Below are 14493 nucleotides of genomic sequence, written 5' to 3' on the forward strand. Positions count from 1 at the left end.
AACGGGGATCTAATAAAATCCACATATATTACCATTGACTACCATCTTTTTTAAATCTCTGCCACTCACAGGACTTCAGGGAGAAGAACACAGACCACATGCGTCCGGACATCGTAGCTTTATTGAAGAGCAGCAAGAACGCCTTCATCTGCGGGCTGATGGGCATCGACCCGTCAGCCACGTTCCGCTGGGCGGTACTGCGAGCCTACTTCAGGGCCCTGGTGGCTTTCAGAGAGGCTGGGAAGAGACACACGCAGAAGAAGACCGGTGAGCTCCCACACAAACGGAAACACCATTAATATCCACGTAATAGCAGTGAGACAGAGTACGCTGTGATGTAGGAGATAGACAGGGACAAATTACCTGGGCTTAGAAAAACATATCAACAAATATATTGTTTTTATTGTATTAATATATCTTCTTGAGTTTCATATTAATTTACAGCATTTAAGTGATAGATTATATTAGAATGGATATTAGAAATGTATGAAAATCTGTGCTCGCTGTGTCAAAACATCATTAAGGAAAACCGCAAAGTGGGAAAGGACATTGATTTTACTGAATGGCATGTGAGCATCACAGGTACTTTTTAGTACAACAAGAACAATGGTAAACTAGCAAACCTCTTATATGCGCTTGCAGTTTTTGTTGTTGTTGCTGTCAGCAGACAGAAGAGGTCTGACTCCGCTGACGCAGCTCGGATGAAGATGGAAAAATTAAAAACAAATGAGCTGATGATGAAATTACAAACACTTATTTTTTCAGTTTTTCCCGCCATGCACAGTACAGTATGCTCACACGCCACGCAGTTACGATTGTAGTCAGTTCATTATAGTTTTTCTCTGCCATAGTTTGTGTTTCAGTAGTGACTGTCCTGTAGACTGTGTGCATAGTGCTGCCATGTATTTACAGTAGCTCTTGCTCTTTGTCTCTCTCAGCTTTGGCTTTCTACGAATGCCTTCTTTTCCCATAGATAGACTTGATATGCAGTAGATATTACCATCAGATGTTTTCTCAGCACTGCCGTCGTATGAATCAGACTCTGCACCCTCTCGACTCTTTCTACACATTAGGTTCTACATGTAGATGTTGTTGTGTGAAAATAGAAGCCTTGTGTCTTTTGCTCATCCTTAGATATCTTTTAGAAATCCTTCTAACTGAACTCTAAAGATATCAGAGTCGCCTAAGGGAACCTGTCACATGTCTTCTGAAACATTTCTGCAAAATGAGTTTTTGACTCATTTCTTTTTTTCACATCGGCTAAGTTAAAAGTTAAATGACCTTTTTAAATACCCTCACCTTGTCTAAGAGCACAAGGACTGTAGAATCAGAGAAACACTTCTAGAAGACATTGTGTGGAAGTGCCTTTGGGCGGCGAACACCTACTCACAGAACTACAATGACAAACATCCTACCGCTGCCACCAACTGCAGTTTTGAATGTCAATCATCTTCTCTCCTGAAGTCTTGCACAGGTATCTCTCCAGTAGACGACTGCATCTCTTGATCTCTCCTTCTTCGCTGTCTAACCTGTCATTTCTGTCTCTCTCTCTCTTCCCCCCTTCTCTTTCCTTGTGTATTTTTTTTTCTTCTCTTGTTTCTCTTTTGTTTTGCTTCTCCAAGGGCATGATGACGCTGCTCCCTGTGCAGTTTTGAAAAGTGTGGATAGTTTTAGCTTTCTGCAGCACCCTGTGCATCAGAGAAGCTTAGAGATCCTTCAGAGATGCAAAGAGGAGAAGCACAGTAAGGCTGCCAATACAACAATAACTCCTCCTTACATTTTAATGTTATACCATCACTTGGGGAAACTGTAGGGACGAGGCTGACCAACATCGTCAACTTTACTGCACTGTACTGCAGCCAAAGTCGAGCCAAAAGAGATCAAAATCATCATTCAAACTTAAAGAGAAAAGTTTTATATTTCATATTTCCTATCAATAGACTAGATGCTTGTTGGTCTCCGCTCCCTCTGTCTCCCTCTTCCCTCTTTCTTATGCACCTGCATGCATTTGTTCTTAGTCTTGTCTTGCATGTTGTTCTTGTGCTTCAGCCATTCTGTGTCTTACACACTGTGCTAGTGAAAGGCTAGCTGAGAAATGCATGAGTCTCATCGCTCTATCAGCTAATTTTGGTCTGGGGAAACAACACAGTCACACCTCTAGGTGTCACTTTCTGTTTTGTCACACAGCTACACTTTCCTGTCCAGTCCTGTCTGTTTGGGGGGGGGGGGGGGTGTAGTTGCTTGTCCACCACAGCACACGTCTAAAATCAACCAACTTCCCCTCTCACTAATACCACAAAGGCTGGTGATGGTGATAGAAACACTGAAGGGGTATAATACGACATCACTAACTTGCTCACAGGCAGCTTTGGTGTAGGACACACAGCCGACCTCACGCACTCCTCTCACAGAAGGTCACTTTCATGACACTCGGATGTGTTTGTGTCTTTTTGTTTTTGTGCTACCCTGCAGCTCCGGAAGAGAGTGAAAATGTTGTACAAAGTGATGAAACTGAAAACGGTATACGGTTAAGTCACCTGATAAAATGCTCTCTCAGATTGCTCTTTTTCTTTTTGAAAGTAGGCTAACACTCACGTAGAGTTCTCATCGCTATGATTGAATGGTTCAGAGCAGCAGCTGTAGGCTTATCACTGCCATCGCACCGTAGTAATGTAACACAGCAGCTTCATTAAACCCATCCTGCTTAGAGTTTTACTTTTTAAAATTCTCTTTAGTCCGACCTAAATAGTCACCGCCTGCTGTACTTCATTATATAAATGATTATGGAACAAATGTGTTTTAAATATTGGTATTTTAAGCAACTAATCACGGTTTTAAGCAAACCTACAGGCCATTAACTCTTCAGAACCATCTTCCATAATTCAACACTAACAAGAGAAACTCACTATTAACTTCACAGATCTTTTTTTAATATCAAATCATCTGCAGTAGATCGTATTTCCGATAAGAAGGCACAAAACACTCACTGCAATAACACATGGTGATTTCTTTGCTTGGGAAGGGTTTGAGTTTTTGTCTTTGTGTATCTTTTGTGTGTGTGTGTGTATGTTGTGTGTGTGTATGTGTGTGTGTGTGTGTGTGTGAGTGTGTGGTTTTGTATTCTTTCACACGATGCCAACCTGTTTGTTCGTGATCAGGTGTGCCCAGAAAGAGTCCACGTACGCCGCTGTCAGACCTTCAAGGAAGCAACACCATCAACGAGAAATCACCACGGTAAGAGTCTGTGTGATGAGCTGTGCTGTAACAGTGTGTTTCAGGAAATGATGCTATGTCAGAATCCGTTGACAGCATTCAATAAACAATACTACAGATATACCAGTGCTACACATACATCTACACACATGTCACTTGAGGATAAATTACTGGGTTGGCACACCTGACAATGTATTGCAGTCCAACACCACAAACCTACAGGCTCCACAGTTACCATATAGGTAAACAAATCCCACTCTCAACAACAGCTGAACATTATACGCCCAATAAAGGATTAAAATGTACAGTTGTTGATATCATTTTGACCATCGCTTGTATATGTATATTGATGTTGTGGCACAGTAAAGGAAAATTAGCTTTTTCCTCCACTTCTACTCATGCAAATAGTGTTTCAGATACAAGCTGAATATGGAAATATGTTCATATTCATTAACATAATATGGAAGATTTATTTTTAAATATATTTTCCTCTTTATTTTTATTTGACCTTTTCATCTTTTGCTTCTTTGTATTATTTACTCTTCATATTGTTTTTATTTATATAAAAATATAAGAATATTGATATTAGAAAAAAGCACAGTATACAGATATTTCTTTACATTTTTGTGGTCTATTCGCCCTGATTCAGTTGTACTGGGTAGAATTAACTACTTGTAAATCTTTTTGTTTGTTTGATTTTATCCGGCATAAAATGCCCTTATTAGTCGACTGTCAAAAGAGGAAATGAGGGGAGAGGGAAATGGGGAACGACCTCTGTGGTTCATTGTCGGAGTCTTCACCTCTGGGCCTCCAGGGCGTCTCGTTAAATTAGTTATTTGATCATACATACATATTACAAAGAGCTCTGGAACTACTCATTGTCAACAAACCAGATGCTCTGTCACACATTAAATAATATATATTTTTAATCATCAAGCAAAGATATTCACCTCTGGGCATGCCTTTCAAAAAAAGAGTGAGTGCCGTGACCCTGAGCGTTGCTCTCTTGCCCCCCCACTGAGTCCCCGGTCCAACACCTCCTCTAATTAGCTGTAGACTGTGAGATTAGTGGCCCACGACAGCGACTGGTGGCACGCAGCGGCTCGTACAAGACGGCTTTTGTTACACAGGAGCTCAGTCCGGGGCTGTTAAAATCCCCCCTTAATGTGATTTAGCAACCTTCTGCCCTCCCTCTGTCTCGCGCTCTCTCATACATTACACACTCATCCTCTACATACTAGGAGAGCACTAAACCCCGCGCAGCTGCTTCCTCCGTGATGTAAAGTCACAGCTATGCACTGGACAGGAGTGCTTGGAGAGTGATAAATATCAGGTCCCTGCAGGGTGCTTGACTGCTGGACAGAGCAGTGCAGTGCTTTATGGGACTCTCAGAGAGACTATGGAGATAAACAGTCACAAGAAGCATGTTGTACCATCACCATTCGCTGAGATCGATGATCAACTGGGGAGACATTCTCTCTCGTCTTCTTTATATGGTCGGCCAGATGCTAACTGAGGATTTGTGCTTGTGCTTTAGTACACACTGTGGCGTCAAACATTGTTATCTGATGCGGTCATTCTCAATAAGCCCTGAAACATAAGCTTATGCCTAGAAATAAATATATATCCAAAGATTTTGATTTACATAAACACACTGGAGCTTTGTGGATCTTCTGCCTTTTATTTATATTATTGTAACATAATTGCAGGCTAGTAGTACAAATCATGTGAATCTGTACGACTCCGGGGGGAGTGTGGATAGTGGAGCAGTGCACTGTGTTAGCGAAGCATCCTCTGGGTCTCTTCTGTTGCCTCCATAGAGAGAAGCTGTGATGAAAAAGCCAGTCACACCTCTGTTGTGTATTTTTACACCTGGTTTCTATTTGCGGCTTCTGTCTACACTGTATTTCAAATTCAACACACAGTATTTTGAGGTTTGACCGAAAAAGAAAATCATGGCATGAGTAAGCCAACAGTTTAAAAAAATGTAAATCAGAATCAGCTTAACATTCCAAGTGTGCTGGGACTTTTACTTTGGTTTCCAGTGGCTCTCTATGAACTTGAGCTAAACACTAACATTAGCATGATAAAGCTGACAATCGACTCCATGCATAAATGATGCATTTATAAATCCGTGCTTAAATGTTGCACATATCCGGGATTCATCAGTATTTTTGTGCTTGGATTTGTTCGTACCCTGTGAACACATTTAGAGCTTCAGACCATTTGTACCCACAAATCATGAAGACCCGGCTGTCTTACAAAATAGTTTAATTTTTTTCCTCTAAAGTTAGGTACTTTAATCGTGAGTGTCTTTGTGGATTGACTCGCTTCTGGAGCAAACCTCAATTGGAGGTTGTTGTCATAAACCAAAAAATTTGACAAATGACAATGCTGACCATGAAAAATCAAAGAAATCACCAAAGTCCGTAGGATTCATCCTCTTGTGACCATGAATGTGTGTACAAAATTTCATGGTAACCCATCCAATAGTTATTATTTCAGTCTGGACCAAAGTGATGGAGCGACCTACATTGCCATCCAAAGAAGGGTAAAAAATCAAAGCAAATGTTCTCTTGGCACTTTTAAACATGGAAAAAACTAAATGTTTGCTTCTTATGCACACAAATAGCTGAACACAATGAGCACAGAGAGGGTTGTGGCTTATTTTAATGCCAATACTGAAGAGGAAGTCACATAAGCTACTTTCTAAAAGCATATTTCTGTATTTCAGAAATCACTTTCAACCCAAACAGCTGCCCCTGCACAGAAAGCTCAACCTTATCGTCTGCCGTTCTGCATTTGTATTAACTTTCATTTTCATTAGCCATTTAAAAACCTCTCCACACGCTCGTTTCCCACCTTGTTTTCTCTCTAGGAATGATTCAACCTCCTGCTAATAACACAGTATGAGCTGCCTAACACATCTTGCTACTGTGGTCTGTGTGTCATAGTGTGTGGCGGCTTGTAACTCAGCAGGAGAGATTCTTGTAAACTTATGAAAAAGCTATAACACTGGAAACAAACCTAAAGTGCTCCAATGGATCTGAAGAGCTGCATTAATGATAAACTGCTACTGCCACAGATATACTGTGTGTATACAGTGATGCTGGAGATCGCTGGTTCCTCAGCTGCCTCCTTTTTCTCCTCTCTCATCCGCTCCTCTGAGCTGAAGTAGTTCAGACTGGTTAATGGTTTTAACCATGATCTGACCGCTCGTGTTTTTGTTTGTCTTCTGGGCAGGTGGTTAGGTTTCACCTTGAGGTCTGAGGTTTAAATCATGTGTGAGGTGAATTCCCACTCTCTCTCTCCAAGGGAGAACAACATGGAAACGTGCTGCCCCCACTGGTGACATTCCTACTGGGGGAAAAAAAACGATACAAAATACTGGTTGACTCTATTTAACAATATTCAAAAGTTACATTGTATGTGAGTATATGTATGTAAGTGTGTTGTGCATCATAATGCTGAGCTTTTGGAGTTTACTTTATGTTGACTGTGTGTCAAAGATGTGGTTATTTTTTTACAACTGGGTGTGTAGTCTTAAACTAAAATATATAATTCTTTAGTAAGAATGGATTCTATGCTAAATTTACAAAAGAAGGCGGGACGAATAACAGTTGAAATCTTTTTATTGCTTTCCACTAACAAAAAAACATTTAAATCTTAATAATCTATAGCTCTGTTTTTCTATTTATCAAGATTTATATGAAGTTTGGTTCGCTTCAAAAGTGTCTCGTAATGTAAAAGTTTCTATACTAAAGTAAGTTTGGATTTCTTTTCCTTTTTAAATAATCGCTTTTATTGTTTGTCCAAAGGAGTTCTCCGGGCCTCGGCTGGAACGGGCGTGTGGGTCGACTGAGGTCATCCAGCAGCTCCACCACAGAAGAAGACGGCATCTTCGTCAACTCTGCCAGCAGCAAACTCCTCGAGAGAGCCCACGACATCCTCATGTCAGTAACGAGACACCATTATGCTTTAAACTCCTCCTTGTTGTGTTTTTCTTTGAGCTTTCTTTCTGATTGTAAAATGCAAAACTATTTTCAGCATATAATAATTATAATGTTTATTATGTACATCAGCAGTGTGGCCTCGTGGCCTAGAGACATCCTTAAAGACCTGAGTTCAAACTCGGTGTCAGAAAGCATCTGCGCTGCCTCTTTTCCTTCAGTGATCACTACATTCCTACCAGCTCCAATGACCTCTGACCTCCCTCTTTAGGGAAGCTGTTCCCCCACGGGGATGAATAAAGTTCCACTTTATTGACAGGAATATGAGCCACTTGGGAAGAATTTCTGAAATGAATTCAGCGCTTTGTTGACCTTTTCAACTGTTGATTTCAAGAGCAAAAAGATGGATTTTGTGGCACAAGTGCACAAAATAGATTCAACTACCGGACTGACATTTCTGTTTTTGTTTTTGTATAAACAGGAGGAACAAAAACTACAAATCTAAGCCGGTTCTTCCGAAGGTACAGTCCAGAATATCTTTAATTCATCTTAAAATGTGGTGATACATTATCAACATTATCAGCTGACTCTGGCTTCACACCTGCAGCATTTACTGAACGTCAAGTCGCTGAAGTACCTCAGCAACCTGACGCTTCACGACCGCATCACCAAGTCGCTGCTTCACCTCCACAAGAAGAAGAAACCACCCAGTATCAGCGCACAGTTCCAGGTCAGACACACACACACACACACACACACACACACACACACACAGTAGCACACTGACTGCAGAGCTCACTGATTTGCCATTCAGTGCTCCCACCATACAAACAACCGGATTAGCCTGAGCGGCATATATTACTTCATCCACACACCCAGGAGTCTTAAAAGTATGACATCATGTCTGGGAAATTAGGACAAAAAAATGTCTCATAAAGCAAGACTTTTGGTTTGGTTAGAACGTATAAAGTTTTCCTCTTCTCTGACATACTTTTCCTCACTAATGTTCACTTAGTAAGAGGTGAAACTGCTGAAAACAAAAGATGAAAACCTGTTAAATGTAGGTGCTCTGCATTTTACAGCAGATTATTTTCTTTGAATAGACTTCCCCGAACTTGAGATAAATTTGACTGACAGCTACAGTTAGCATTCAGAATAATTAGGTTATCTTTAGGTCAAAAATGTCTCTCATATGCAGCCAGTAACACAAACCAGCTTAGAAAAAAACCCACTTTTTTCTCTGTCCGCTTTCTTTGAACGTGAACTCTGTGCTCTGGCTGTTGAGTGGCGAGGCCCCTCTGGCAGGAGGCCTTGGCCTCAATGTGTGGATGACTTCACTTCCCACATCCTGTGCTGCGCTGATTGCTTTAATCTCCCATGGAGGAGGAGGAGACTGAATTCCTCCTGCCTTCCACTGAATCCTCACACACACATGCTGCTGACACACATGTGCATTTGTTTACACACACACACACAATGATTGCACATGGAAATACTACACATCATTTTCTTTTTTCTCCTGCAGAGCCACATGCTTACGTGGACATATCGCTTATATTTACGATCGCAGGCAGCAACATTAATCTTGCGGCTGAGAGATTTACTGGATTGACCAGCAGTTATTCATTTCTGACTATGACTTCCGCCTGTCAAACAACTGTGGAGCAACACAAGCAGTGTGCTTCTCTATGTGCCTTTTATGTTCAAATCTAACTTTTCTGTTTTTGTGTGTCTTTCTATAGGCCTCCCTCAATATGTTGATGGAGACTCTGGGTCAGTCTGAGCCGTATTTTGTGAAGTGCATCCGTTCCAATGCAGACAAGGTACCGTGTGCTCACTCCAGACTGCTGCCACTTTGACTGTTTTGGTTTAGTTTTCAAAGCATTTTTTCATTTCCTTTTTTAAAGTTTGAACATTTCTAAAGCATGTTTATCATTTCCCCCTCTTGTTCTCTGTAACCTCTGCCATCTGTCGCTTCTCCCTTTTTCTGTCATTTCCCCCCCCTCCCCTCCTCGATTATCTGTTTTTCCCGTTTCTCAGCTGCCCTTAAGGTTTAATGATAACCTGGTGCTGAGGCAGCTGCGTTACACAGGTATGCTGGAGACTGTGCGCATCCGACAGTCGGGCTACAACATCAAGTACAGCTTCAAGGTAACAAACACATTTACACCCTGTAGACACTCTTTAAACATCCAAGTCCAGATGTGTTTGATCTTTATATTTTAATACAGTAAATAAGAAAGAAATAAGCAATTGGAGATAAACAAATACAGTACACATGAGGCGTTTAGTTCACTAGAATTTGGGAGTGTGACTATTTACCACTTAATAAGTAGCCAGTAGTTAAATAAAAGTAGATTAACTCAAGCACTTATGTATACACGTGTTTTGAGATACTTCACTTGAGTACTTTAATGTTAAACTCAAAAGTTAAAAAGAAAATATTACACTTTTTTGCACCTCATAACAGATAGATACATATGCTGATTAAGATATTGCATACAAAACATGGGATCTGTTGATTGGAGAATAACTATTCAACAGTATCTAAAGTAGTTAAAATTAGTTTGCAACCTAGTAAAAATAGTGTCAGAAACAGGCACCAACCACCGGTTCTGAAGAGTGAAGCCGATGCGGAAGTGTCTTAAAACGTGCATTCTCTCTACTGACCAGCAGGGGGCGACTCCTCTGGTTGCAAAAAGAAGTCTGATTGTATAGAAGTCTATGAGAAAATGACTCTACTCTACACTTGATTTATTACCTCAGTAAACATTGTAAACATGAGTTTATGGTCTCAATAGCTAGTTTCAAGTCTTCTTCAATACAGCATGATGTTCTTTTAGTAAATGATCCCATTTAGAGTAAAATAGACATGACACAGCTCCTCAAGAGCCACAGAAGACATCATACAGCAGCCTTTACAAGCTGAGTAGTACTGAACAGGACTAGTGAACGGACCATTATGTGTAAAATTGATGCAGTTCCCCTTTACATTATGTTAGTTTCCTGAGAGTTATAACAGACCCACTTCATCCACTAGTCTTTGTCTAGAAAGTCCAAGTATCATGTTCATCATGAAGCAAACAGTGGCTATGCCAAATGTTAAAAGGACTTCAGCAGCAGATTGCATTACCATGTTCCCTCTGTGCAGGCGTGTGCAGGCCAGAGCACTGATGCTCTATCAATCCATGCTCACATCCCAAAACTTTAAAACGACACTCAGGTTTCCACGAGTTTAGGTGCCAGCGATGAATTCATCTCCAGGAAACATGTCACCGTTTGAGTCGTGATTCATTGTGTCAAGATGGAATTATGTGGGACGTGACGTGGCAGCCATCTTAACCGCATTGGCTCACGTTAGAATGACGTCAACCCTGTGAGAAATGCTGTATGACTAATGAAGCCGATCATGTTTTAATGCTGGTTGGAAGTGAGTCTTTGGACAGAGACAATTGGGAGTGGCTCACTCCCACTCCACTTTTCTCTTCCATTAGTTTCCATTTTGTGGTCTTGAATGTTCATTTGTGCCAGTCACGTCACATCAGGGTTTCAGGCAGAGATTAAGTCATTGTGGTGGTTTATTGAGGAGTCACTTCACCAAATCACAAATTGTTCTCCCATGTAGCTCCCACAGCGGTATCCACTGTAGCTGTGTAGTTTAGGTTTTAATTGATGGGCTTCTTTTTTTCAACTTGTCTAGAAAATTGCAGTAGTGTAAACAAACATAAGTACATATACTCAAGTACTGCACTTTTTTGAGGTACTTTACTTATGTATATCCACTTTATACTTCTTTTCTACTACATTACAGAGGGAAGTATTGAACTTTTTTTCTCCATTACACTACATATCTGACAGCTATAATTACAAATTACTTTTAAGATTAATGTTTTACATAAAAACACGTGATAAACTTAGAAATACAACACATTGTTAAAAGTTAAACCAGTGCTTCCGAACCTTGTTTGTTTGTGACACCTCGCAAAAAATCAATGTAGGCGAGGCTCCTTATCATGATTCAGATGTCTGAGTTGTTACTAGTTCCAACAAAGAGACATCGGTCCTTTAAACTTCTCACATGATTTTGTTTGAATATGAATTTGACTGATTGCATTTTTATCATTAAGTTTTAAAATGTTCTCTAGATAGTGTGATAATATCGTCATCATGAATTCTGTTGGCCACGATAATCGTGTAGCGAGATTCTGATATTGTGGCCTATTGTGGCCTATAATACATTTTAATTAATGGTGCCTTTCAACGCCACCTCACATTAAATTAACTCCGTAATAAAATAAACAACAAGCACCAGAAATAAAACACCAGTGAAATCAACAATGACAGGCAGCTGGTTGAAATAAGTTAAAGTGAATACTAGTTTAAAAAGCAGGTTTTGAATTCTATAATGGTGTCCAGCATGCAGATGTGAGAGTGTGTATGTGTTTAGTTATTTGTGTGGACTGACCTTTTAAGAAATAAATTACTGAGTGCAAACCCCATAAAACTGTAACTATTTTTGATGAGCTCACTCAGATGATTTTAGCAGCAGACATCTTCATTTCTCAGAAATTCCCCAAAAACATATTTAGTGCTGCGGTCAGCACTAATGAGAAATATCTTGGGCATGGTATCACTCTGGAGGAGTCTGCTGTTTCCAGACTCTTCAGAACAGAGCCTCTCCATTGTGCTCGGGTCTCTGAAGCACTCCCCATGCTTGTAATTGTATAAACACAGCATCTGTTTCCCTAACCACCCCCCTGCAGCCCAGAGTGTATTGAATTCAGACAATGGCCCTCAGTTTGAAGAGTGGGAGTTCAGCATATTTATGCCATGATGTTTGAACCCCTGCAAATATGGACTTTTACCTGAAACCACATGTGCCTTGTTTTTGTTTGTTTTTGCACAAGAGATGCTGCAGGAGGCTGCTTCGGTTTCTGCTGCTGGCCGAGACTTTTATTTCACATTCAGCACCACAGTGTTGAACATCCCCAACCAATTAATCCTGCATTGCTGGGGTGGCTAAACTAGGGCAGAAATGTTGAAATATTGGTTTCTGTGCCAAAAGGTTCAGAATTCAGTCGAAATCTAGTGTTTAAACTATGTGCAATGTACCAACAGTGCAATTTATTAGAAATATGCCCACGCTGTTGGGCATATTTGCTAATTTCAGCCTGTTTTGACTTTACATATTTACATATGTGCACATAACATCATACTATTTTAAGTGGACGCTTGTATTAGAGTTTAAACGTTTTAAATACATTTAAATAAAATCTACGAGCAGCAGATACAGAAATACTTTTTCAAATATGTGGGCACACCAGTAAACGACTGTAATGTCAAACGTTAAACTGTTTAGTCGTGTTGTGTAGTTATTTTTTATAGAAAATGATTTTCTGGTGTAGAAACACTGATTTTCCACCCCTGCTGTGCTGAAGTCAGTGTTAGAAAAACAGCTGGACAGAAATCTTGTTCAAATAACAAACACAGAATACTGAAGGGTAATACACATATTTCTCATTAACACCTTTCCTTGTTTTCTTGATAGGATTTTGTCCATCACTTCAGTGTGCTGCTCCCAGAGCGCACCAGTGCCACCAGAGACGGCATCCAGCTGGGTCTGGACCAGCTCGACCTCGAACCAGATGGGTACCAAGTGGGAAAGACGATGGTATTTACCCTCCGTCCTTCTCTCTCCTTTCCTCTTTGCTGATCTTTTAAATCCACAGATAAAGAAATACAGTTAAAAGCATGAAGCGACATCTGCTTTTAATACGCCACATTATCCTTGTCTGTGAAGGATCCTCTACTGTACAAAAAAAGTTCCTCATTACAAATGAATGTTGCACAGCTGAGCTTTGTTCAGCTCTCAGAAATCACATTTAGATTTTATTGGTGGTCCAAAAGTTTCCATCAATACCAAATCTACCACGCAGAGTGACAGCTGATTCTGTACAAACTATAATAATGTGTGCAATAAGTTGAATAAAGTCACAATATATAATCCAGATGTAAATTGAAACGGTAGAGCTACACAGTGTATTGGTACTGTTATGGCACTGTTTGGTGACATTGGTGAAAATACGACTTTTCGGCTTATTACACTGTATATTATTATTGGTTTCATGTTATGTTATATTGCATGTTGAGGCAGTTAGGAATCTGGAATATGCCGGTCCAAGACCCAAAATTGATTTACTTAAGATAATGTGGGGTTTTGAAATAACTCAAACTCTTTTAGTTTATTAAACCTTTGAATTTCACGAACTATAAATAGAGTCATAGACAAAGGGAAAGGCTGGTGTTCAGGATAAACTCATATTACCTGAAAGCATCCTCCGTCTGGAATAGGAGGATGTAATGAAGACAGTGCCCCATATTTGGTCTTGGTTGGTATGTATGAGTCATGATGGAGGGGTCCTGGCCTTTGGGATGCTGTCTATATAATTAACGGATCATACCTGACATACTTGTGACCATGTATGCGATCTCTGAGCTTTGTGTGTGAGCAGAGCTTTTTGAAAGAGTGTGTGTGTGTACATCTCTTTAACAACCCCGTTCTTCATTAGTGTGTGTGTGTGTGTGTGTTACCATGCACTGACTCCATCATGGTCCCTCCCCTCAGGTGTTCTTCCGGGAGGCTGAGCGTCAGCGGCTGCAGGCCGTTCTCCACGCCGAAGTTCTCAGACGCATCGTCACGCTGCAGCGGCGGTTCCGAGCCCTGCTGGAGAGAAAGCAGTTTGTCAGAATGAGAGAAGCAGCGATCTGCATCCAGGTACAGTTCAGTGCTTTTAAGCCCCCGTCTTTTCCTTCTGACGGATTTAAATCTTTATCGATTTTCTTTTTTCCTGATTATTTTTCCTCTTCGTATTATTTCTGATTGACTTTCGGGTAAAATTAAAATGATACTTTTACAAAATGCAGTTTTACAAATGATTTTGATTTAATTAAATTCTTGCAAACGATTTATTATTTAAGTTTTTGTTTTATTGAGCTGAAAGGGGGGGGGGAAATGGTCTGTATGATGTTATGCATAACTATGAAACATAGTTCGTTGCATCAATCATATTATTATGATTTCGCCTACATTTGCAATATTGTGATATTCAATATCAGAAAGATATTAGTAATAACGTTGTGGTATTGATTTAATGCCTAGCTCAGTGCAGCACTACATTTAAAATGAAAGGACCAAAAGATGTCCTTTGACATCAAGGGTGTTTTATTTTAGTTCCTGAACTGGAAAATATAAGTATAATATAAATATAAGTTTAATTTGAAATCTGCATGAATGTCCAACTCAAATACAGATCAAATCCACTTTATTGGA

The 14493-nt window shown here is 40.1% G+C and overlaps 1 protein-coding gene across 8 annotated transcripts in view; it reads left to right on the forward strand.

Moving 5' to 3' along the window:
* The window catches only part of myo9aa (myosin IXAa), a 105019-nt gene that overhangs the window by 75338 nt on the left and 15188 nt on the right, over positions 1-14493 (forward strand). For 4 of the 8 annotated variants that reach the window (XM_079157949.1, XM_079157951.1, XM_079157950.1 and 1 more), the window contains 11 exons: positions 72-267; positions 1623-1742; positions 2473-2520; positions 3159-3234; positions 7032-7166; positions 7645-7684; positions 7771-7893; positions 8906-8986; positions 9204-9314; positions 12712-12834; positions 13789-13938. In XM_079157949.1, coding sequence (XP_079014075.1) covers positions 72-267; positions 1623-1742; positions 2473-2520; positions 3159-3234; positions 7032-7166; positions 7645-7684; positions 7771-7893; positions 8906-8986; positions 9204-9314; positions 12712-12834; positions 13789-13938 — 1203 coding nt within the window. The remainder of the gene's footprint in view (positions 1-71; positions 268-1622; positions 1743-2472; positions 2521-3158; positions 3235-7031; positions 7167-7644; positions 7685-7770; positions 7894-8905; positions 8987-9203; positions 9315-12711; positions 12835-13788; positions 13939-14493) is intronic. The other 4 variants (XM_079157952.1, XM_079157956.1, XM_079157954.1 and 1 more) reach the window with 2 other exon arrangements.

Source organism: Pholis gunnellus, assembly GCF_910591455.1.
Source record: "Pholis gunnellus genome assembly, chromosome: 1".
NCBI classification, from domain to species: Eukaryota; Metazoa; Chordata; class Actinopteri; order Perciformes; family Pholidae; genus Pholis; species Pholis gunnellus.